This window comes from Harpia harpyja, chromosome 19 (assembly GCF_026419915.1).
Source record: "Harpia harpyja isolate bHarHar1 chromosome 19, bHarHar1 primary haplotype, whole genome shotgun sequence".
Classification (NCBI taxonomy): domain Eukaryota; kingdom Metazoa; phylum Chordata; class Aves; order Accipitriformes; family Accipitridae; genus Harpia; species Harpia harpyja.
In genome coordinates this window covers 13,003,760-13,027,281 of record NC_068958.1, presented here as the reverse complement: position 1 = coordinate 13,027,281, position 23,522 = coordinate 13,003,760, and the positions used below count along the sequence as shown (strand labels likewise).

Below are 23,522 nucleotides of genomic sequence, written 5' to 3'. Positions count from 1 at the left end.
GCAGAATCCCAGCAAAAAAACTTCCATCCCTGGGGAGGGCAGTGAGCCACCCTGTCCAGCGGGTACTAGCAATTCAATGGCTCTCTGATAAATGCTCTGAACCTACCATTGCCATTCCCGCTGGACCTTGGAAAAAATTAGTAAACTTCCTCATTGATACCGGGGCCCAAATGTCAGTAGTCACTAAAGAAACAGCACAAACCTTTGGTCTAAGACCTAGCCGACTCAGGGTTAAATTCACAGGAATTGAGGGTGTGGTAAAGGAATGCCCTACCGCAAAAAATTACCCTCTGGTTGCCAGGGGAAGGGAGATTAACCAGGGCAGAGGTATTAATTGGTGCTGCACACACTGACATTCTAGGATTTAATATACTGCGTGGAGGAATACGGAAACTCCCAGGTGGAACTGTGTGGAGTTTTGCAGGACATGAAAAGGAATCGGGCATAATGAAAGTGAGCTTGTTAGAGACATCGATACCCTTACCCCCCTCTAAAATCACCAACGTTTGGCAATATCCATTGACAGCAGCAGCGTTTATGGGGATTGACAGGGTAGTAACAGAATTGGAAAAAAGGGACATCATTAAAAGGACTCATTCGCCAGTGTGGCCAGCAAAGAAACCAACCCGACAATGGCATTTCACAGCAGATTATTGACAGTTAAATGGTAATACTCTGCCTTTAACTGCCGCAGTTCCAAACATTGTGGAGATAGTGACACTGATACAGGGAGCTGCTCATCCTTGGATGGCTGCCTTAGATGTTAAAGATACGTTTTTCCTGATTCCTCTCCTTGAGCTGGATAAAGGGCAGTTTGCTTTTACGTGGAGGGGGACCCAGTATACTTTTAACAGGCTTCCACAAGGATATAAACATCCCCCACTATTGCTCACAATGCTTTGGCTAAAGTCTTAGCAGACATTCCTGTTCCACCTGACAGTACAGTATATCAGTATATTGATGACATCCTGATAGTGGGGAAGAGCCAAGAAAGTGTGAGAGACACAATGGACAACATTCGGGAAACACTAACTGAATTGGGACTGGAAATTCCATACTCAAAGTGTCAGGGACCAGCACAGGAGGTTAAATTCCTGGGAGTCTGGTGGGTTAAAGGGGCCACCTCTATTCCCCAGGACACCCCAGAAAAAATAGAACAGGGACAAAACCCATCTAGTGTAAAAGAGTTACAGCAAGTTTTGGGAGCCTTAGGTTATTGGCGCAAACATATTCCGGTTTTTTCCATTATTGCTCGTCCCTTATACAATTTGCTCAGAAAGGGAAAACCATGGGAATAGACTGAACAGCATGCAAATGCATTAGAATTGTTAATAAAAGAACTGAGGCTATTCCAATAGCTTGGTCCTATACACCCAGCTGACCCTATCCATGTAGAATGGGGGGTTAGTGAACACATTTCTCATTGCAACCTATGGCAAAAGGGGCCAGAAGGGCCAGAAAGACCACTGGAATTCAGCTCCCACTCTTTCAACGATACCAAAATGAGATATTTGGACCTTGAAAATGGTTTGCTGTTCCTGGTGAGAGCAGTGAAATAGGCGGAAAAAATAAGGAGAGAGCAGAGCATGATCATTCGGGGACCCTTCCGTCTCCTAGATGTAGTCTGTAAAGGTACAGCACTGCCTGCTGTATTGCCCAAAACCCCATGGTTCATAAGTGGTTCGCCTATCTAGAAGGCATTAATGAAATTATGCCAATTACCAAGGGTAATATTAAAATATCTAAACTGGAAAAGGACATAGATGGTACTCCTTTGTTCCAATCTACACCAAACAAACCATCTCCAGTTCCTTCCTCTGAAGGAAGACAGTGATCTCACAGGGGTATGGGTCACTGATGCATCATTTCATAGGGAGAGAAATGAGTGGAAATACAAGGCTGTAGCACTGGAAGTGGCAATGGGAGAAAGATTAACCGGGACCGGTGAAGGTAGTGCACAGGTGGGGGAACTTAGAGCAGTCCTATTAGCTGCACAACATGGTGCTAGCCATATCTGCACTGACTCATATGCTGTTTACAAGGCAGCTACCGAATGGATAGGCTACTGGGCAGTCAATGACTGGCAGGTGAACAGAGTCCCAGTTTGGCAAGCTGATAGTTGGAAGCAACTGCTAGAAATAGGAGAACAGAGGGTGCTACAAATTGGTTGGGTAAAAGGACATGATTGTTCAAACTCGATCACTGCCAAGTTTAACCAACAGATAGACAGCCTTACATGGTTGCAACAAATTGATGTCGTAAATGATGACCAAGAATGGGAACGCTTACTCAAAAGGTTACACGTTAAGTGTGGCAACACCAGACAAGCCGATTTATATTGGCAAGGCATAGCCTGAGGATGGCCTCTACCAGTTACACTGTGTGAACAAGTAGTGACTGCCTGTTCACAATGTCATTTATGACTTAACAAAGACCACCCAAGTAAGGTGCCTCCCCTACACATTCAGGACAAGAAAACATTGTGGCACTCCTGGCAGATCAATTATATTGTTCCACTGTGACCATCAGGTGGGAAAAGATATGTCCTGGTGGGAGTAGAAGTTATATCTGGTCTCACCATGGCCACTGACTCTACGTCAGCTACTGGGGAAAACATAGTAAGAGGTCTTAAAAGATGGTTCAGCACACTTCCCCTTCCAGAGGAAAGTCAAAGTGACAATGGCTCGCACTTTACAGCTACAGTGGTACAAGACTGGGCCAAAGAGGAAGGGATTCTGTGGGTTTTCCACGCTTCCTACTATCCTCAGGCTAACGGCATCGCTGAACGCACCAATGGATTGGTTAAGTGTTTTCACAAAGACTCATGAATCTGGAAGGCATTTGCAATTGTATAACGCCATCTACCAACTAAATAATAGATGGAGTGGAGATGGATGCCCCAAAATGAAAGCTTTTTGTGTATCTGCTAATATAACTGCTCTGAAAGTTCATACCAAGCCAGTTATGAAATCCTACAGGATGTTACACTGGACAATCTGTACTGGTGAAAACGCCTCAGATTGGAACAGTACCAATGGTACTAACTACACCCAAAAATCCCTATGCATGAGAAGCCAGAGATTGCTCAGGAAAGGTACACTGGATTAGCACCCAGTGGATCTCACCTTCCTTCTAAGCCTGCTGGTTAAATATGACCGAGCATATTTTCTATCCTTCTGTGTTCACAGGAATCCTGCATGAACTGCACGCGGACAGATGGATTAGCTTACACCGACCTTGAATGTATCCAGGGAATCTTGTCACTCATTTTGGCCATAGTGTTATTTTATTGTGTATGGGTACGTGGAGACCCAGGTTTGAGGATGACGAACCAACAGGTTGAATTAACAACATTATGTTTTACCCTGACCCTAATACAATCCCCTTTGATTTGTAGTCAGAAGGACCCAGAATGGCCATGGTCCCAAGCTTACGTTAAACACACTGAAAGCATGGGACTATACTCCATCAAGGAAACTTGGCTACTGTGGTTATGCATGGAGCCGAAATGTATTCCAGACATGAGTGGGACTGGGATAGAGAAAGATGGCTTCCCCTCCTGAGGGGAATAACCAGAGAAGAAATTCAGATAGGGTGTAGAATGATCAATGGATCTACACATGAAAAGGTCACACAAAAATTATAACATCTAATGATATTTCAGACCCAAGAACGACAAAGTTTTGTGTCACCGAAAGGCGGGATTGTTGCTATAACTTTACTCTGGTGGAACCCACTTTTGTGACTTGTCTTTGGCAACAAAGGTAAATAGGGCTCACATTTAGGTTTATACTCACAGTGACCAAAGCACAAGACCCTTGGGACTATGCACTGCTAAGATACACTGCAAGCACGGGAACACCACAAAGCAAGACAGACCTAAATCTCTCTACTTTAGTTTTGCATGGGAATGAAACCTACTTAAGGGATGAATGGGGTTGGAGCAACTCTCTTCGAATGGCTAGACTCCATGCCATACCAGGGGAGAGAATACAAATTGGCTGCCGTGTAATTAATGGGTCTACCTAATATAGGCCAACTGGAATTAAAACAATTTACGCTGATTCTTCCAAACTGGATAACAACAGTCACGATTGTTATAAAATCATGGAAACAAATTTAGATTGCTAGCATAATTTCACCTTCACCAAATCTGTAATTGCATATTGTATTCAGGGCTATAGAGGCACAGAATTGCTATTCAAATTTATAATTAATACACAAAATATATGGAATACGTGTACAATGGGGTGGCCATGGATCCATGCCTACAATGACTATAATGGATCCACACCAAGTTTGTCTGTAGTGGCGCTACAAAACAATTTTACCTTTTCTAAGCAAAGATGGGTTATAAAAGGTGAAGACAGAGATCAACGGATTCCGTCTCTGACCGGGAAGGGCGAAGACACTATTTCAATAGGATGCCTAATTGAAAATAGCACTGAATGTGCAACAGCCTTACGCATTACTATAGAATATGCAGGAAGTAAGCTCAAACACAACTTCAATCACATACATGCCTGTCCCTGTGGATGTGAATGTTGGTATACTTTTACCCTATTTTGCTCGGTGCTCATAAAGTGTTTCTGGGCCAATTTCAAGATCAATTCCAGCATAACACTCCAGTTTAAAATTGAAGTTGAATAGCCATTTGCACCAACGTGGCCTCCTATTGAGCCAACTCCTCACATCTTCAACCCAGGCCCTTACACAATTAGAAACATGGGTCAACACCAAGTTCTCTTCAACCCTAGCTGATCTCTAAAAAGGGTAGAGCTAGCGCTACACATTGATATCTCAGAAATTAAATCAAATTGTTCCACCTTTTTGGGAACTGCTCACACTGGCTGGTTGGCATGCTTACATGGACGGTCTCTGAAACCATCTTGATGCGTGCCACGAGATGCCACTGGGTGACTGGGAACAGGATTAGGAGTAGTAAATAGCATAGATGCTGAAATCCTAATGAGCAAAATAACTGCTAATACAAATGACCTAAGGAAATTGGAATATCCATTAAAATCATCCTTATTGGCCTTAGGAGCAAGTCAATGGCTCCTATCAGACATTTTACCCTATTGGGAATGAATTGAAGAACATGATCATCGATTAATTGTCAAAGCCTTTAGAACAACCCAAGGTGACACTTCTCTTGCCTTGAGCTGCATCCAAGCACAGTTATGGATACAGTCTATAGCAGCAGCTACCATTAGAGAAGGAGAGGGAGGAATCTTACCCACTGAAATTCAAAAATTGATTTGGGACAATGCCTCAGAATTTGAAAAGGAGTTTCAATCATGGTGGCAATTAGTCAACTTTACCTATCATGCAGAAAGCGATAAGGTGTTTTGGGTTTGTGTGGTGGGGTTTTGGTAGCAGGGGAGGGGCTGCAGGCACGGTTCCTGTGAGAAGCTGTTAGAAGTTTCTCCAGCTCCAAGTCGGCCAAGGCCGACCCCATCAGTGACGGTGGTAGTGTCTCTGGGAGAACAGATTTAAGAAGGGGAACCTGCAGTGAGTAGTGGGATTGGAATGTGAAACCCCTCTGCAGATACCGAGGTCAGTGAAGAAGGAGGGGGAGGAGGGGCACCGGAGGAGGGGATGCCCCTGCAGCCCGTGGTGAGACGGCAGGCTGTCCCCCCCCAGCCCAGGGAGGGGAACAGGGGAGCAGATGCCCACCTGCAGCCTGGGGAGGAGCCCACACCGGAGCAGGTGGGTGCCCCCGAAGATGGCTGTGACTCCATGGGAAAGACTATGCTGGAGCAGGCTGTGCCTGAAGGACTGCAGCCTGCGGAAAGGACCCACGTTGGAGAAGTTTGTGGAGAACTGTCTCCTGTGGGAGGGACCCCATGCTGGAGCAGGGGAAGAGTGAGGAGTCCTGCCCCTGAGGAGGAAGGAGCGGCAGAGACAAGGTGGGGTGAACTGACCCCAACCCCCATTCCCCATCGCCCTGCGCCACTGGAGGGAGGAGGTGGGGAAAATCGGGAGTGGATTTGAGCTGGGAAGGAGGGAGGTGTGGGGGGAAGGTGTTCTAGGTTTGGTTTTACCTCTCAACATCCTTGTTTTGATTTGATTGGTAGTCAATTAAATTGATTTTGTTTCTACCCCAAGTTGAGCCTGTTTTTTGCCAATGACCATAAGTGGTGAGTGATCCCTCCCCATCCTTGTCTCAACCCACAAGCCTCTCTTTATATTCTCCTCTTCATCCCACCAGGGCCAGAGGGGGGAGGAGTGAGCGAGCGGCTTCGTGGTGCTTTGTTACCAGCTGGGCTTAAACCACAATATAAGGTTATTGCCTTTATCCTCACCATAAACAATGCCACGGTGTACAAGATATATCCAGTCATTGCATTAGGACTCAATCATGATGGAACTATATCGTAAAGAACATAGAGTATGGGCCCAACAAAATGGAAACAAATGGCAAACTATTGATGTTATGCATGCATTGTACAGGAACAACAGGGGTTCATTTGTGAAAGTAATACCATCAAGGCCCAAGACATTTGTCTTGACACTGAACAAAATGTTTGTAATTTTGAAATACATCCCAAAGAAACCTCAGAAACTATACTTGTATATATTGGGAAAGGATGCATTTGTATGAGAACCTGTTGTTATTCCATAGTCATAGATAGGATGCGATTTTAGTTACTCAGCTCCTGTCACATCTTATCAATTGTTACAATCTGACGACATGCTAATTCATGACCTGCTGCCTACCCCTATTGGAATGAATCTCACCTTGGTGAGAAGACTTCTACGACATGAAGACCTGAAGCAGCTGTTGAAGCGAGTTTGAGAAAATGGACAAAAAACCTAAAGAGTAAGGAGAGATGGAGAACATAAACAGTGGGAGACTCCTTTCAGATGGTCACCAACTGCTACAGGAATCTTCAACAAGATGCTTCACCCTGTCATTGTCTTATTAATACTATATTGTGTTTTGTTTTGATATGTTAAACTTTGGATTATGGAAAATGCTTAACTCGTCTGTTATGTAATCGATAATCCTTACAAAAAGAATGCCTGTGACACACCCAATTCCTTCTAAAAATTGTGAAGCTTGAGTGACTATAGTCACGGGGTGGATTATGTGGAATAATTACTGGAGGTGACTTATTGATATGTGCCCCTCTTAAGAGAAGGTAAACCTCCAGGGTGGAATGCAGTGGATGTGCAAGGAATCTATTTCAAAATAATTCCCTAAGCAACATAACCTGCAACCTTAGATGTTAGCAACACCAGGGGAGCTTGGTATGCTGACCCTAAGAGAAGCAACACAGAGGGTGGAGCGGAGTGGAGGCACCACGGCCAGGCTCTGTGATATCACTGCAGGAATAGGGAACTGGAACTACTGGAGCAAGAATGGAAGGTCCCTGCATTGAATCCACTGAAGCAAGGAGGTGAAATAATGGGGGTTCTGTCAACCTACTGCCCTTCTTCTGATTAGTATCATAAGTGCCCTGTTCTGGGGTACTGATGCAAAATCATGTCCTCTGGGTGAACTTTGCTCATTATAATCTCATTATAATACCAAAATACACTTCCACCCCAAAAGCTACCCACCTTCAAGGTGCGACCACCCCTCACTGAGCATGCGCTCTTAATTTTTCTAGCTTATACCTTTAAAAGTAAAGCGAGGAGATTTTATACCAATCATAATAAAGCTATGTATGACTAGAGTGACTCAAGCTCCACCTAAAAATAAGAAAATAGTATAAAAGGGCTTAAGAGAGGAGGAACGTTAGGGAAGATACGATCGTGGACAAGTCGGGAGGACATTGCTGACTTCTGGGATCAGGCAACGGGCTGAACCTCTCTTCCCCCCCATAGGGACATGAGATTCGAACCCTTGGTTATACCGAGTGCTTCCCTGGGAAACTCAGAAATCTCTACAGAGTTATTCCATAATTCAATGTGTTTGTTGTCAGCTGTATTATTCATATTCTTGGTACTTGCACGTGCTTTGCAGACAGTGTATTTATCGCTGGCAATCCAAAAGAATCTGCACTTCTGTTGCTTTAATAAACTGTACTATTTATTAATCTAGCCATGAGAGTTCTCACTGAATGCGACCATACTTCTTGAGACTGGCCGTGTTAGTTCATTGAACACGACCAGACTGAAAGTACATTGCGCTATTTGTGCATCCGTAATCAAGGTAGTTCAATATATTGAACATGACCAGACTTACAGTGTCGAATTGGGCATCACTCAGAATCTAAGCCTAGCTGCCCCCAGCCCCTCTGATATCTGAGGACAAGCTGGAATGCAAGGGGGTTTATTTTCTGCCAAATTTCTTTACCCTTTAATGCAACAGCAATGGACCCATGGAAACATGTCCCCTAAAACAGACGCTGGTGAAAGCTGTTTACTGGTGGGAGGAAGCCACCCTGGTGTGGGTCACCTGGCACTTGCAGCCACCCAGCACCACGAGACCTCAGTGGGACCCTCGGAGCCACCTCAGGGTAGTGGGACAGGCAAGGTGGGGAGCAGCCCAGAGCCAGTGCCCAGCAACTGGTTAAATAAACCCCAGCCTGGAATATATAAAAGGTTGTTATCTCTGTTTGAGGAACAAGTTGTGCTTGCTCAGCTGTCACGGGCTGGGATTAGGAGCGAGACAGGCAGGCACTGATCTAATTAAGCTCCCCATGTGTAATCAATTGGTGGTTAGCAAGCAGATACCACTGCGTGGGCACCCTGCAGTGTGAAGGGTTCTGTGGGGGCTTTGCCACTCTCTAAGCCCACCGCAAAGCCCAGCGGCTGCTCCCTGGCTGGGCTGGTGAGAGTGGGCACCTCCATGCCAGGCTTGGTGGCAGGGACTGAGCAGCCCCCATGCCTGCACTCAGGAGCCATGGAGGCATGTCTGACCGTTGCCATGCTGGGGGGCTACCACCCACCCAGCCCTCCCTGCCCCAGCCCCACACACCCACACATGCCCAGGGTGGTACCACCCTGCCCAGTGCTCCAGCAGACATGCGGTGGAGTCCAGCTCCTGTTTCAGGGTGCACCTGACCCTCCCCACCACCCCTCAGCTTCCCCAGCCCCAGCACAGCACTGTGGCCATGGGTCCTCCTTCCTACACACCCACCCCAAGGTGGGTGCTGGGGCTGGCACAGCACGTAGGTCCGATTTCCACCCCAACAGTGACCGTGCCACGGCCATGCCACCCACCTGCACCAGTGCCAGCTTGCAGGCGGCAGCCCCCCAGCCTTGCCTCAGCTCCCGTGGTGCTGCTGTCGAGTCTGGGAGAATTTGGGATCTCCGCAGCCCAACCATGCCCCCTGCTTCACATCAGTACAGCCCAGGATGGCCGGTCCCACTGGCTGCTGGGGTGGGAGGGACAGCCTGGCCATGGGTGGGATGGGGAATGAGGGACTCAGGCTGGTCCCGGGGGACAGGGGCACAGTGGGGCAAACCAGCTGTAAGACAAAGCGAGAGGAGCGTGCAATAACATGGAGTCGGAAGCCAGCGCCAGCCATGGCACAGCTGGGACACACTGCCCAGACGTGCCAGGGGAGTCTGGAGGAGGGGGATGCTCCATCCAACTGCTGTCACCGTGGCTGCCGCGGTGCAAACCTCCCATGCAGGTGGGCAGTGAGCCCAGCCCAGCCCAACCAGAGGTAACCTGTTAAACTGGGCTTTGGGCTGGGACAAGCCACTGGTGCTGGAGAAGGCAGGGTGGCTCCCTGCAGGCAGAAATACAGGCAGGAGCTGAGCCCAAGGCCAGCAGGCGAGCAGGACACTGTGCAGCCGGCATGGAAAGACAAACAGCTGGTGAGCATGAGCCAGGGACGTGTGTGAGCAGGAACAGCCCCGTACACAGGAGGAAACACTGGCACACGAGCTCCAAGCTATGTGCACGCACACATGACCCCCAGATGGGTGATCTGGGTAGGAAAGCTCAGCACAACACCCCCAGCCCCGAGGACCCACCCCAGGGAGAACTGTGCCAGGCACCCGGGGCAGGCCCCGAGGCAAGCAGAGCACCTGCAATGGGGGGTGCCCGCTGCGCCCCTCTGAATGCCATAGGGTCTGGCAGTGTCTCGCCATGGCTGGGCAGGGCACGGAGCTGCTGACAGTCATGGCCCTGGGTAAAGCGGTTTTTCGACACTTGTGCCAAAACACGCAGGTGAAAAAAACCAACCCAATAACACCAGGGAGGATGTCCGGGTGGCCAGGAACTGCCCCTGCTGTGTCACTGCCACAGATAGAGAGATAAAAGTTAACGTAAGAGGATAATTAATTAGCGCTGAGCACTGGTCTGAGTGCTTACGTTCTGTGTGCCGCCAACGCCCAGCCTCCTGGCTGACAGGGCCCCGGTGCCAGCGGCATGAGCTGGCAGAGCCCGTTGGGCATTAGCTGCGGCGGATGAGCGGGCACGGAGCTCACGCCTGCCTGCCGTGTGCAGCCTGCCCAGGGGCCGCAGGGGTCCGGCCCCACACGGCAGCAAGACATGGCCCCTGGCAGGGGATGGTCACTGAGCCAGGGCATGGGGCCACACCTGGCATGGGGAGATATTGGGGTGCCCGGGGAACAGGGGTGCATGTCTCCGCTCCTGTGTTGAGCCTCTGCATGCTGGCGCACGGCTGCAGCCGAGGGATGACTATGGCTGAGGGCATGGCAGATGGCCAGCAGCGGCAGCAGCCTGGGCCCCGCAGCGGTGCGGTGTCTGCCAGCTCCCACTCCAAGGTCACTTCTCCTCCTCCTCCTCCTCCTCCTCCTCCTCCAGCCAGGTGATGTGGGACCTGCTGTGGCACCTGCCTGCAGCCTGCCTGCCCTCCCAGCGCTTCTGCTGTGAGCTGGCACCGTCTGGGGCTCTCCCGCCTCTGCAAATTGCTCCTGGCTCTGAAGGGCTGGAGCCAGCCCCGGGCGGGCAGGTGGGCAGGCGTGCTGCCCCACACCACACCCCAGGCCCCGAGGTCTCGCTTCCCCCTGCCCCACAGGCTCCCTGAGGCAGGGGCAGTGGTCCTGTCCAGCAGCAGGCAGGAGCAGGGGGGTGAGACACCTGAACGCCCCAGCTCCACTCCCCCCATGCCCAGGGACACGGCCCCCGGGGTGAGCAGACGGTCACCACCTCAACTGCCAGCGGCCACAATAATACAGCAAAAGCCGGGCTGGGTGCTTGGGGTCGCCCGGGCAGGTGCCCCAGCCCTGGCACCGCTCCCGCTGCACACACCGACCACGGGTGACACTCACCGACAGCGGGACAGACACCATGCCAGCGGCCTTGAGCCCTGCCAGGCTCCCCGACCCAGCTGCATCCTCCCGCCCCTGCCGCTTCTTGCACCTGAAAGCAGGCGGAGAGCAGCCGGGCTTCAGGCACGGCCGTACCCCCGGGAGCGATCCCCTTCCCCGGGCGCAGCTGCTGGCACCATGGCCCCAGCCAGCACGGCTCTGCCACCGCTCTGGCAGGCCCACGGGAGCTCTGCCGCTGCCTGCAGCCGCTCACGTCACTGCCGTGCTCCTGCCCCCGAAAATGCAGCAGACCGAGACCCCTCCCGCGCGCGGAGGCAGCAGCGCGGGCTTCTCTGCAAACGGTAACCCCGGCCCACCGGGAGCTGGGGGACGTTGGCCACGTCACGCGGCTCCTGGGGATGGAGGCTGCGGCACGGCCACGCAGCCTGGCTCCCCTCCGCCACCCCCTCCTGCAGCAGCACCGGTGGCGCGTGCCGGCCCACCGGAGAGCACTTTGCAGCTGAAAGTGCTTGTTTGCTTTTTGCTTTGGCAGGTTTGTTCAGGCAAAGGCCACGTGCCACCGGGCTTCCCGTCCCCGAGGCCACCGGGGCTCATGTCCCAGCTTCCAGCTTTTCTGATTCAGCTGGGCAGGTGCCGAGGTCCGGCCCAGCTGATAAAGCACAGCGGCAGAGACTGTCCCCAGTGCGGCTTACGTCACGGCCGAGGGACAGTGCCAGCAGGCCTGCGCTGCAGGCTGGGGGACAGGGGTATGCCCGCAGAGCCTCCCTCAGCAGCATCCCCCCTGCCTGCCCTGCCTGCACAGCAAACACCTCGGCTGCACTGTGCTCCCACCAAGGGGACAGTCCTGCTGGCAGCATCCCCACTCAGGAATGACAGAAAATGCCACCATGGGCAGTCACCCGGGTGAAATGCCACTGCTGGCTGCTTTCGAGCCGCCGGCCCCGGCAGGGGCTGCAGGGAGGGCTGCCTGCGCCGGAGCCCCGGTGTACAGGCAGTACAGGCAGTGTGGTGTGCACCCGGTGCTGGGAAGAGATGGAGCGAGTGCGGGGTGGGCACAGGCCTGGGGAGGCAGCGGGGCTGCATGGCAGAGGAGACGGGAGCCATGCTGAGGGCAGCTGCCTGCTGCAGCCCTGACGCCATCACGATGGGCTCCCAGAGCCTTGTCCCCCTCCAGGTTCAATGCCAAGGGGGAAATGGAGGGCGAGGAGGGGCTGAGCCAAGCTTCCCCAGAGGTGGGGGGATGCCAAACCCCCAGCAACCCCAAACACTTCACCTCCTCAACCGCCGGTGTTACCCCAGAGCCTGCTCCCACTGTAGAGCAGACCCCATCTACAAGCACCCCAAAATCTCAGGCTGCTCCTGCGATCTGGGGCTGGGGGAAGGGGGAGCACCAGGCAGCCGCCTCCTGCCAGGCCAAGGGAGCAGGATTTTGTGTCATTGCTACTCAAACCCCTTAACTGGCCAGAAAAATCCCTGTTCCCTGCCGTGACAACCTGCCTGGTGCACCAAGGGAAGAGGAGCTGGATTGATGGAGGCTGCAGGAAGGGGAGACGGCACCTGGATGCATGGAAACAGCTCCAGCAAAACTGCAGCTCCAGACCCCAGCAGGAACCAGGCAGAGCCGGAAGGCAGCAGAGGACATGACCCCCCTGCCTGTGGCAGGTGAGGGGGGCACTGAGCCAAACGAGACACCCCTGGTCCCCCAGCCCAGCCATCCCTGGGCACTGCCAGCTCCAGCCCCGGCTCGCTGTCTCCTTCCAGCTGCTCAGGGCAGCTCCAGCCCCACAGAGGCCGTGCTGCGACCGGGAGGGTGACATGCTGCATCCCCTACTGTGCTGGCATGACCCTGCAGTGCCAGGGCTGTCTCCAGCAACAAGAGCTTTGCCTCAGGTATTCAGGAAGAGAAGGAATAATTAAAAAAAAAAAAAAAAAGAAAAAAGAAAACCAGATGCCATATGCCATTTCCTCGGTGCTGCCCGCCCAAACCTGCCACTGGGTTTGCATCACCAGCCCTGGCTCGGCTGGGTGTGCGCCCACCCATACTGGGGACCCCAGGCTGTCCCTGATGCCAGCCCATGCCGAAAAGCACCTCGCTGCTCTTCGCAGCTCGAACCACCCACTTTCAGTCTTGTTTATCAGGTTTTGCTCAAGCAAATACCAACAGGCTTGGTACCTGCCCAGAGCCCACTGGGGCTGGGGCAGGGGTTGGGTTTTTTTAAATTCCTTTTTTACTAGCTGGGCTCTGAGATTTGGCACATCACGACGGGTGAAACAGCCGGTGGTCAGGGCCACAGTGCAGAGTGCCGCCGCAAGCAGGTTGGCAGGGCTGGCCCCATGCAGGCATGGTGTGCTCATGTTGGGTGCGCAGCGTGGCGGCTCCACCGGTGAGGGGCACCCCTCCTCGCATCCCCACGGTGCTCTGGGACACCGCAATGGGCAGCGTGGCACAGTGCCGGACCCTTGCTGTGCCAGCATCACAGGGGATGGGCAGCCCTGACACTGCTGCCGTGCCTGCACTGGGGCGGGCTGTGCCCTGCAGTGCAGGGGGTTTTACAGCTCTGCTCCAAGCACAGATCCACCTGAAGCCCTGAGCAGCCTCGAGGGAAGGATTCGGGTCCAGCTCTCTCCTCCTGGCACTGATCAGGCACCAACCGATCAGTGGGGCCCTGTCTGCCAGGGCGTCCACCTGCCCGGTGAGCCATGGCAAATTAGAGCCATGACCACCGGCGAGCTCTCCCTGCAGACCCATTGCTGCTGGCAGGGAGGTAGAAGAGGGCAGTCCACCTCCCCCCACCAATCACCCAAGGAGCTGCCAGGCCAAGGACCGGCACAGCCACGCCAGCACAGCTCGGCCATCTGTGAGCAGCCACACGCTCCGGCATGCTCCCACTGCTGAGCTGGAAATAAAACCCTGGAGCAGCAGCTCCCCAGCAAAGCACCGCTGCGCCCACTGGGGCCAGATGCTCTTTGGCAAAGCCAAAGCCCTCCCACACCTCACCGCCGTCCCACGCTGCCAGAGACATTTTCCAGCCTTTGGTAAAGATGCACCAGCACAATTTTGCTGATTAAACACCCTCAGGCAGCTCAGAAGCGGCAGTGGCAGCAGCAGCACAGGCAGCTTCGCTCGGGGTGGGGAGTCCATCCATCCTGCCCCCATCATCTGCCCTGTGCTTGGCACCAGCCTTGGTGCTCCCACCAGCCCATCACCCTGAAATGGGGGTTTGGGGACACAGCCACTTATCAGCAGATGCCAGGGGCTACAGGGGCCAACCTTTATGGCTTCCCAATGGCTCGCAAGTGTGGCAGGCAGCCCACATCCCCGCAGACATGCAAGGTGAGAGGTAGGCGGAAAAGCAGGGGCTGCCTGACCCCACTCGGCTTGGGCTGTGCCTGCAGCTGCGCCTGTGCTGACTCAGCTGCCACCGGTGATAAAGACCTGTGGGACATCGTGTCCTGCCGGGGCAGAGAGCCCAGAAACTGGGGGGGGCCCCCATAAGCTGAGAAAATGGGGGGGACGCATCCCAGGGCTCCTGGAAAAGGGCTGCGGACGGTGCCAAAACAGCTGGACCCAGAGATTTCTTTTGGGTTTTATCCTCTGCAGGAGGCAGCCTGCTCAGGGAAACCTCCTCTCCAGCCAGGAAGCCAAGAATTATGACCGCAGGATGGGTCGCATTGCCAGCAGCTTACCAGGGCCGCCCCCTCCCCCGGCTTAGTGGGTGGCTGGGAAATAATCCCCAACAGATGTGAGACGATGAGCTCCTCAAGGCAGAGCTGCTCCTCTAGCACGCAAGAGCCACGGGTTCCCCAGGAGCGCTCCTCTGCAGACCCCCAGCTGAGCCCAGACAGCACCCATGTGTGCTATGGCTGCAAAGCAAGAGCAGCGGCTTCCCCACCTTTTGCCCTCCACCTCTGCCACTGTCTCATTTCTATAGGAAGGGAACAGGGGTCAGGAGCCTGGGGGACCCCTGTGCCACAATGAGCCAGGGTCCCGGCCAGCCCACCAGCTGACATGTCACCTCTCATGCCACCCACCTGAAGCGATGGGTCCCCCCCACCAAAGAGCAAACCTTCCTCCCGCAAAGGCCTTGCCCGCCTCCATCTGTGCAGGAGAGACCCCAGCAACACGCCACGGGGTGCACTGGTTAGGGCAGGCAGCTGCCAGATCGAGGTGCTCCGGGACAGGAAGAGGCAGGGACTCACTGGGACCTGCCCCGGCTGCGCTTCCTTCCTCCAATTCAAAGTGCACTCCAGGTACTTAATGGCCAGTTTTTTCCCATTGCAATTATTGTTAGCTCACGAAGCGGCTAATTACAGGCCTGCTGCCGCCATTCGGTGCTCTGGTCACCCCGCGGCAGCAGCAGTCGGTAAAGCCCAGGCAAGGCCATAGAGGTGGGGGACACAGAAGGGAGATGCCCCAGCACTGGCAACAGCACTGGGGCCATGCCCTGGGGTTTTGGGGGGCAGCCGGCCTGGGGGAGCCACTGCACCCATCGGGGACCAGACCCAGAGCTCCCTGTGGGGATGAAGCACCTGGGCACTGTGTTTATGGGGTTAATGCAGGGATGGGACCAAGGGCAGCTCCTGTCCCCAGTGCCCAGGGACCCAGTGCCTTGCACGTAGGGTAAGGCCACCCTGTCACCCCTCCTGTCCCTGGCACCCCCATCACCCCATCAACCCTCTTGTCCCCAGCACCCCCCCACCAACCTTCATATTCCCAGTGCCCCCGCCAGGCTATCACCCCTCCTGTCCCCATCACACCAGCAACCCCATGACCCCTCCTGTCCCCATTGTCCCTGCCACACTGTCACCCCTCCTGTCCCTGGCACACCCGCTACCCCTGTCACCCCTTACTATCTCCAACATCCCCATCACCCCTCTAGTCCCCAGCACCATCAACTTCCCTGTCCCCAGTGCCCCTATCACACTGTCACCCCTCCTGTCCCCAGCATCCGCATAACCCCTCCTGCTCCCAGCGCCCCCCCATAAGCGTGTGGCAGAGCTAAGCTGATTACCTCCCTTAATACTCCCATGGCCCAGAAGAGCCGTTCCAGGCAAATGTCCCAGACTCATCTTCCCCTTTGCGCTGCGGTAAGGACCCAGGCGCCCCTGGGGATCGAGGGGTCCCTGGGGAGGAGGGCGGCTCTGTGGGGCCATGGCAGCCCCAGGGAGGCCCCTCCAGGCAGCGCAGCCCCAGGGTCAGGCCAGGGTCCCGCTCCAGACCCTTGAGACTGCCTGTGGACCCCAAACCCGTGCTTGGAGCTGCCAGGGAAACTGCGGATCTGAAAGGCCTGACCCTGCACAGTGTAACCGCAACATCTCCCAGGCTCCGGGACCACGGTCTCCCCACCCTGAGCCCCAGCTCTCCCCGCACCGGCACCCACAAGGCACGGCTGGGGCGCACATGTGTTTGTGGGTCCCCAGCAAGCTGCAGCGAAAGGAGAGGAGGGACTTTCACCGTGTCTCTTCCATAAACCATAAACTTTTCCTTGATGCTGACAATGTCAGGAATTGGGATCATGGAGATAGGGGGCCTCTTCCCAGCTGTTCCCCGTCCCCAGGCCTGCGGATGGAGCCCTGCCTAGGTCCCTGGTGCAGGTACTGGCCCACGGAGCCCTGTGGGATGCTCATGCACCACGTCCCCAGCTCCTCCCACACCTTGCCTACCCATGAGGGCTCATTTCTCACAGTGGAAGCCAGCCCAGCAAATGTAACCCCAGAGAACATGGGGGAAACATTATCTCCAAGAATAAAATCACACAGAAAATTAAACTCAGGAGCAACATTGCAGCTCTCAGGGAAGCAGCACCCCAGTTGCCGTGCGGGAAACACGGTCCGCACCGGCGTGGCAGAGGACACCCTGACGTGCAGCTGCGGGGGGGGTTCAAAGGGACAGCGTGGCTGCACGCTGCTGAGCAGGACCATCGCCCAGCATTGCCACCGCTACCAGGGGGACTCAGATGACCTTCTCTATGTCTCAGGAAAAAGCTGGGGCTGGAAATATCTGCTTTCTGCAGACCAACCTGTGTGATGTCGGGGGGCTCGGAGACCACCCCTGCTCACCCACTGGGCAGAGCCCTGGGAAGCTCAGCAGGGCAGCCAGTCCCTTGCAAGTGCCACGGGCGCAGCACCGGGCACCACTGTGATGCTCCCAAGAGCGGCTTGGAGCTGCCCCAGCTTCAGCATTCAGGATTATGGTCCCTGGGGACAGCTCACTGCATCTCGACCCCACTGCAGCTCCCTCCCCAGTGTGGTGATTGCAAAGCAAGCAAATTAAAAGCCAAGAGATGGACAATCCCACTGCAGGCTGAGCCGTGAGGACTTCACAGAGGATGGCTTCTGCCTTACCATGCCCAGCTCTGGACCTTGAGCAGTCCCGGCACCACTGGAGAGCTGGGGCAGCCGCTATCAGCACCAGCATCCATGTTCCCACCCGCATCCCTGAGGAGCGGCATGAGGAGGAAAGGCGGCGAGGAGCCAGCAGTTTACATGTGGCCAAATGGGTCACTTGGACTAGAAAGGACCACTCATTTTTTGCTGAACAGCTTCTCCAGGCGTTTCTGATGCAAAGTGCTGGCTGTCGCAGCAGGGCTGGGGTTTTCGGGCTTATTAAAAAAAGAGGTTCTTGCCCGTCATCCCACTTGGAAAATCTTTTTTTGTTTATAATAATAATAATAGATTAAATTTGGCAACCAAATTACTCAAGAAGGGGTGAGAAGTCCAACTCTCACTAATGCTCCAGGAAATGCAGCCAGAAAACAGGCAAGGAAGCGTTTCTGCCTGCAGCTGGGTGCACTGGATAGACACATGGGGAAAAAACACAGCTAAGGAGTACCAGCCAAAACTAAACCACCGCTGCACCACCTCCAAAGCCAGCTGCTGCCCTTCCTCCAGCTTGGATGAGGCCCTCAGCAAGATGAGGATGTCACTGTGCTACGTGCTGCTACGTGCTGCTGCATCCCAGGAGATGGCATCTATTGCAGAGGCCTCTGGGTTGCAGCACCAGCAGATGAAGGTGGGGAGAAGGAGATGCCAGCCCCCATTTGAAGAAGCTTTGCTGAGGCCACAGAGGCAGAGGGACATGGGTATGGTCCCCCATCTCTCTCCTTGTCAGGAGCCAGCTTCACCAGCACAGCCTGGAGCAGGAGCTCTGGAGCAGCAGAGAAAGCTGAGCTCTGCCCCATCTGCCCAGGAAGGGAAATTATAGAACGGGAAGAAACTGCCAACATTTCCCCTGCCCTGCTGCACTCAGGGAGGAAGGCTGCAGGGACAGGATGGTGACTCCTTTCCCTGCCCAGCATGCCAGGGATGCTCCTTCAGGCACCCCAGCCATCCTAGCCATCCCCAGGAGGAACCAGCCCAGAGCTCCCCACTGCCACGTGCCGCACAAACCCAACCTCCTGGCAGTGGGATGCTGCTGTCGGCATTTCCAGGCGGTATGATGATGACATGATTGCAAACAGCGCAGAGAAACCGTCCCCAGCTTTTGCTTGCAGGAAAGAGGTTGAGCCGGCCATCCCAAGCCCACGTGTGCCAAAAGCGTGCGATAACCCAGCTGGTGGAGCAGGCTGCTGCCGGCGGAGTGAGGCCCCTTGCGCTTGCCTTGTCTCCGGCAGCCCCCCGGGACTGGGAAGGGGAGGGGAAAGGGAAACTCTCCTACCACCCCCCTGCGACAGCCCACAGGCACAGCCACCCTCAGCAGCCCCTCGTGCGGTCCCTCCCCAGCAGCACTGTCCGGCCAGTTTATCCCACCCCAATCCCTTAAATTCAGAAGCAGTGGAGATTATGCCGGATCGCCGGTGCCTGCATCAGAGCCGCCCGGATCTCCTTCCCCCCATCACAGCCTGCATCACCGGCACCCCCGGCTGGGCCACCCTGCCCTCGACACGTGGGAAGAGGGAGAGCACAGGAGCATCCCCACCTCCGCCTCCAGCACGGAAAGACCCGGATGTTTTGAACCGCTGGGAGATTTAAAAAAAATATTGCACCCTCTTGCCCTCCCTCAGAGCAGGCAGGAGCACGGTGAGGCTGCACCGTCCCCAGCTGACAGGAGGCTGCCTGCCCGGCGTCCGCCGAGCCAGAGCAGGGAGAACAATATTGGATCTGCAAACAATGCTGGGAGCGAGGAGGCACTCCCCGACTCCTGCAGCCAGTGAGGCGGAAAGCACCTGCCCGGAGACACGCCGTCCTGCAGGCAGGGACACCGCACCTCCCTGCCAGTGTGACCAGCTGGTGTGGGCAGCGGCGGGCAGCCCCCAGGTTTCCCCACAGGCAGGAATGCTCAGGGCCGGTTGGGGTTTTTGGAGGGGTGGTGTTTATGCCCATCGCGGCCCCATGCAGCCCAGCAGTGGGCACAGAGCAAAGGGACACGGCGCACGTCCAGTACCAGACCCAGCAGGAGGGGAAATGCACTAACCTAGACCCCAAAACTAAAAAAACAGACCAGAACCAAACCCTAAACCCCCAAAACAACCCTTAAGAAAACAGAAAGAAGGCCAAACACAGTGCTGCTGAGAGGGAAATGAAAGCCACGCATTTTTTCTGCCCTGGGAGAGAGGGGAAACGCCTCTGTCACTGATTCAGCCCTGTGGTGCGATGCTGCTGCTGCTCCCCTCGAGGGAGCGAGGCCAGGCAGGTGAGCAAACAGGGCGCTGCCGGCCTGGGGCTCCCTGGGGTGGCTCGGTCACCACAGCAGCTTTATTTGAGGGGTTTTTTGTTTGTTTTGGTGTTTTTTAATTTTTTTCCCCAATAAAGGTGCTTTGTGAGGGCCACCGCGTAGGGCCACTCTCACAAGTCCATGCTCTCTCCCCACTCCAGGATCAGGCCCTATATCTGTGGGTACCTCCCGCCACCCCACACTGCTGCTGGGGACCAGTCCTGTGCCGATGCCACCCGCTGCCAGGGCCCCTGCCTGCAGCAGCAGGCAGGAGGATGATGGCACAGGCAGGAGGGCGATGGCACGGTGCTGCCTGTCTCCAGGGAGTGCGGAGGGGCCTGGCCAGGAGCCGGGTGGAGTGGGAGAAACCCCGTGGGGCTGCGGAGAGGGGAGCCCACGGGCCATTTCCCACCTTGCTTTCAGGCCGTGGGGATACGTGGACCATGCTACCCGGGCGGGAACGATGCTGAGCGGTTCCTAAGCCACGGCAGCTTCCCTGTCCCCCCCCCCTGCCGCGGGACGCTGGGTGGGGTGGGCACAGGAGCAGCGGTGCAGGGAAGGACCCGCTGCCCCCTCCCAGGGGCCCGAGCACCCACGGATGCTGAGCCCACGCAGGGGTGGGCGAGGGACGGACAACCGCACCGGGCTCACCGTGGGAGGGCCCACGCGGGTCCCTTGGGAAGGGGACACAGACACGGGGCGGGGAGGCGGAGGGGAGCGACACGGAGACGCACTCACCGGCACGGGCGAGGCGCAGGCGGCAGGCCCCGAGGGCGGCGAACAGCAGCAGCAACACTCCGCGGCGAGCGGCAGCGCCCCGGGCCGCCACCATCCTCCACCGACACGGGCGGGCGTGGGGGCCGCGGCGGCTGCGGGCGGTGGCGGGAGCGGCGGGAGGGGCGGGGCGCGGCGGCGGGCGGGGCCCGCCTCCCCCCCCCGCCGCCAGGGCCCGCCCCCCTCCTCGCCGGGCCCCGCCCCTCCTGCAGCAATCGCGGCTGGGCCGCTGGAGCCGCCTTCTCTGCCAGCATCTCAGCCCACCTCTCCACGCACCTCCCCCCCTCCATGGGGTTCGGGGGGGGGTGGATCCCTCAGAGGGGGACCGGGGGTGATGGCCACGTCCCCGCTGATGGCCAAATTGCGGGGTGGGGGGTGCTGTGGCGTTGGGTCCCTTTGTAGGCACCAAGGCCACCTAAACCGGGCTTATCCTGCCATCCTCCCCCCGGAACCACCCTCCTTTCAACACGAGCGTTTTCCAAAACGCTGGCCTGGGGCAGCCGCTCTGAGCGCTGGTTAGCTTCGTGGCATTGCTATTTTGTGGAGACCTCTCTAGGTGCCAGGTGGGAGAGATGCCATCAAATCTCAAAACCAGAAATGCAGCCTGCATGCAGGGAGGTGAGGAGTGTGGGGCAGCAGAGATGCTGTTTCTGCCCAGCTCCAGGAGCAGAGGTCAGGGGAAACTGGTGGATGTTGGGACCCGGTTACTGCCCCAGTCCCGCAGGAATGGCATAAACTGGGGACGAGGGGCTGGAAAACCCCACGTGTGGGTTGTGTTGCTGCTGGGGCGGTGCCCGGGCTGATGGCAGGAGCTGCCATGTCCCTGCCGCCAGGCAGCTGCGTCACCTGGCTGCGAGCGCTGAGTTTGTCAGACCTCAGCTGCAGCCACCAGCCTTGGATAGAGCCGTGCATGGCCAAAACACCTCCTCCCTTCCCGGTCACAGCCACATCCCTGAGTCCCTGCAGGGTGAGCTCCCTTCCAAACCCTCCTCATGTACACTGGATTAGTCCCACCTCTGTAGAGTTTGTTTTCGAACCCTTGGGTCCTCCTCAGAGCACAGACATCCCAGCCAGCTGCAGGACAGTGGGTGCTCAGCGGAGATGTGCCTCCACAGCTGCCAGCTCCAGGGACGCCCCACGGACACCCCAGTCACACCGAGCGCCATGCCCGGCAGGGATCCCAGGTTATCGTCCCAGTGTCCCTGTGAGCTGCAGAGCAGCTCAGGGCTGTGCAAGGGTTTCTCCCTGGAGTCAGGGGATGCCGAGGCAGGCAGCTTTGCAAAACCCAGGCATCCGATTTCCTGCCCCGTGCTCCAGGCATGGACCTGAGACCTTGGCAAGAGCAAGACGACGTGATGTTTGACAGGACCCGCTGTCCGGGATCCCGCTGGCCAACATGTGCTGCCTTTTCAGTCCCTAATTCTTGGTGGAGGGATTCCCATGGCCAGTGCCCTGCCACGTGTCTGGGCTCAGCCCCAGCCAACGGCGCTCGTGGCAGGAGCCCCGTTAGAGTGTCAGCGGTGCCCTGGCAGGCTGTCAGCCTGCTCCGTGGCTTTCCAAGGTTTGCCGAGAGTGAAAGGCTGGGGGTGCGGCGTGCCGGGGATGCTGGGCTGGGCTTTGGCAAGGGCTGCCGCCTGCCCATGGCTTTTGCTGACACCAAGGCTGTACAGGAAGGTACAGGCAGAGATGGGTGACAGAATGGAGTGGGGCCAGCCATGGGGACAACGGTCTTTGCAAGCCTTGTCATCTGCCTCCAGCAGAATAGATATCTCTTAAGATTTTCTTTCTTCCTTAATTTCCTTGGCCTTTCGCTCCTGCCAGCTGTCTGGGATTTTACTTCCAAAGGAAAGACCTGCATTTTCTTTGCTCCCTGGTTTGCTGGAGCTCTGTACTCATTAATTGCTTCTCAATTTTAACATGCACCTCCGGGACCAGCAAGCGCACTAGGCAATGGTGCCGGGATAACCGGGGCAAGTGCCCACACCAGGGCCAGTAACCACATCTTTAACCTGCTGCTTTTTGCTGTGCAGGAAGGTGGCGTTGGAGGGCTACCGGGATGGATACTGGGCCAAACCAAAGGGTTGCTGGGACTAACTGGTCCCATTTATGCTGATACAAATCCCTAATAAACTCACTGATTTTAATACACTCTGAAAGAGCCAAGCTTTTCTTCTGCCCTGCGTTGTCCCTGTTATCAGGTGACAGAGACGCCAACCTCAGCTGGTAGGCAAAGTCCTTGCTAGGTCCTGTCCTCATGTGTCACCGACCCAGCACCTCTGGCTGCACCCAGGGGACTGGTGCTCCCAGCCAGGGTGCCCTTGTGCAGCATGAGGGTGCCATCGCATGGCCAGAGCTTGGCACCTCCAGGGCACGATCTGGCTGGGACCCCTCACCCACAGCACTGGGGCAGGTCCCTAGGCACTGCAGGTGACCTGGCCCTGCTGGGGCTGTGCACCCTCAATGGGGTGGCTGGTGCCCCTGCCCCACCATGGGCTCTCCAGAGCCCCATAGCTGCTGGGGGTTCCCCTCTTGGTGTCAGGGCCAGGTGCTGGCTCCTGGTGGGGGTGAGGACCACAGGGACCAGATCTGCAGCGGTGATGAGTTACATAGCTGACATGGACCACAGATCCACAGCATGGCTGTGGCCAGGAGCAACCATAAGCCACCTGTGGCAAATGGCTGGGAATCAGCAACAGGTCTGTGCAGAGGCAAACCCAGCAAGTGCTGGGCCAGCCCAGGGGTGCTGGGGCCAGGGCAGCCCTGAGTGGGGGCACTTGGGCAAGCGGGTCTGCGGGGGAGGCAGGTGGGGATGGTGGTACAACCGCTTCCCTGTGTGCACATCAAGCCTGTGGCTGGGTGGGAGCAAATGGGACATAACTGGGGGGGGCACTGG

General features: G+C 56.0%; 1 protein-coding gene across 1 annotated transcript in view; it reads right to left on the bottom strand.

Moving 5' to 3' along the window:
* NPDC1 (neural proliferation, differentiation and control 1) overlaps nucleotides 1-20,756 on the bottom strand; it is a 36,290-nt gene extending 15,534 nt beyond the window's left edge. Inside the window, exon 1 of the mRNA XM_052815405.1 lies at nucleotides 20,594-20,756. Coding sequence (XP_052671365.1) covers nucleotides 20,594-20,687 — 94 coding nt within the window. The 5' untranslated portion in view covers nucleotides 20,688-20,756. The remainder of the gene's footprint in view (nucleotides 1-20,593) is intronic.
* Between the last annotated feature and the right edge of the window lie 2,766 nt (nucleotides 20,757-23,522).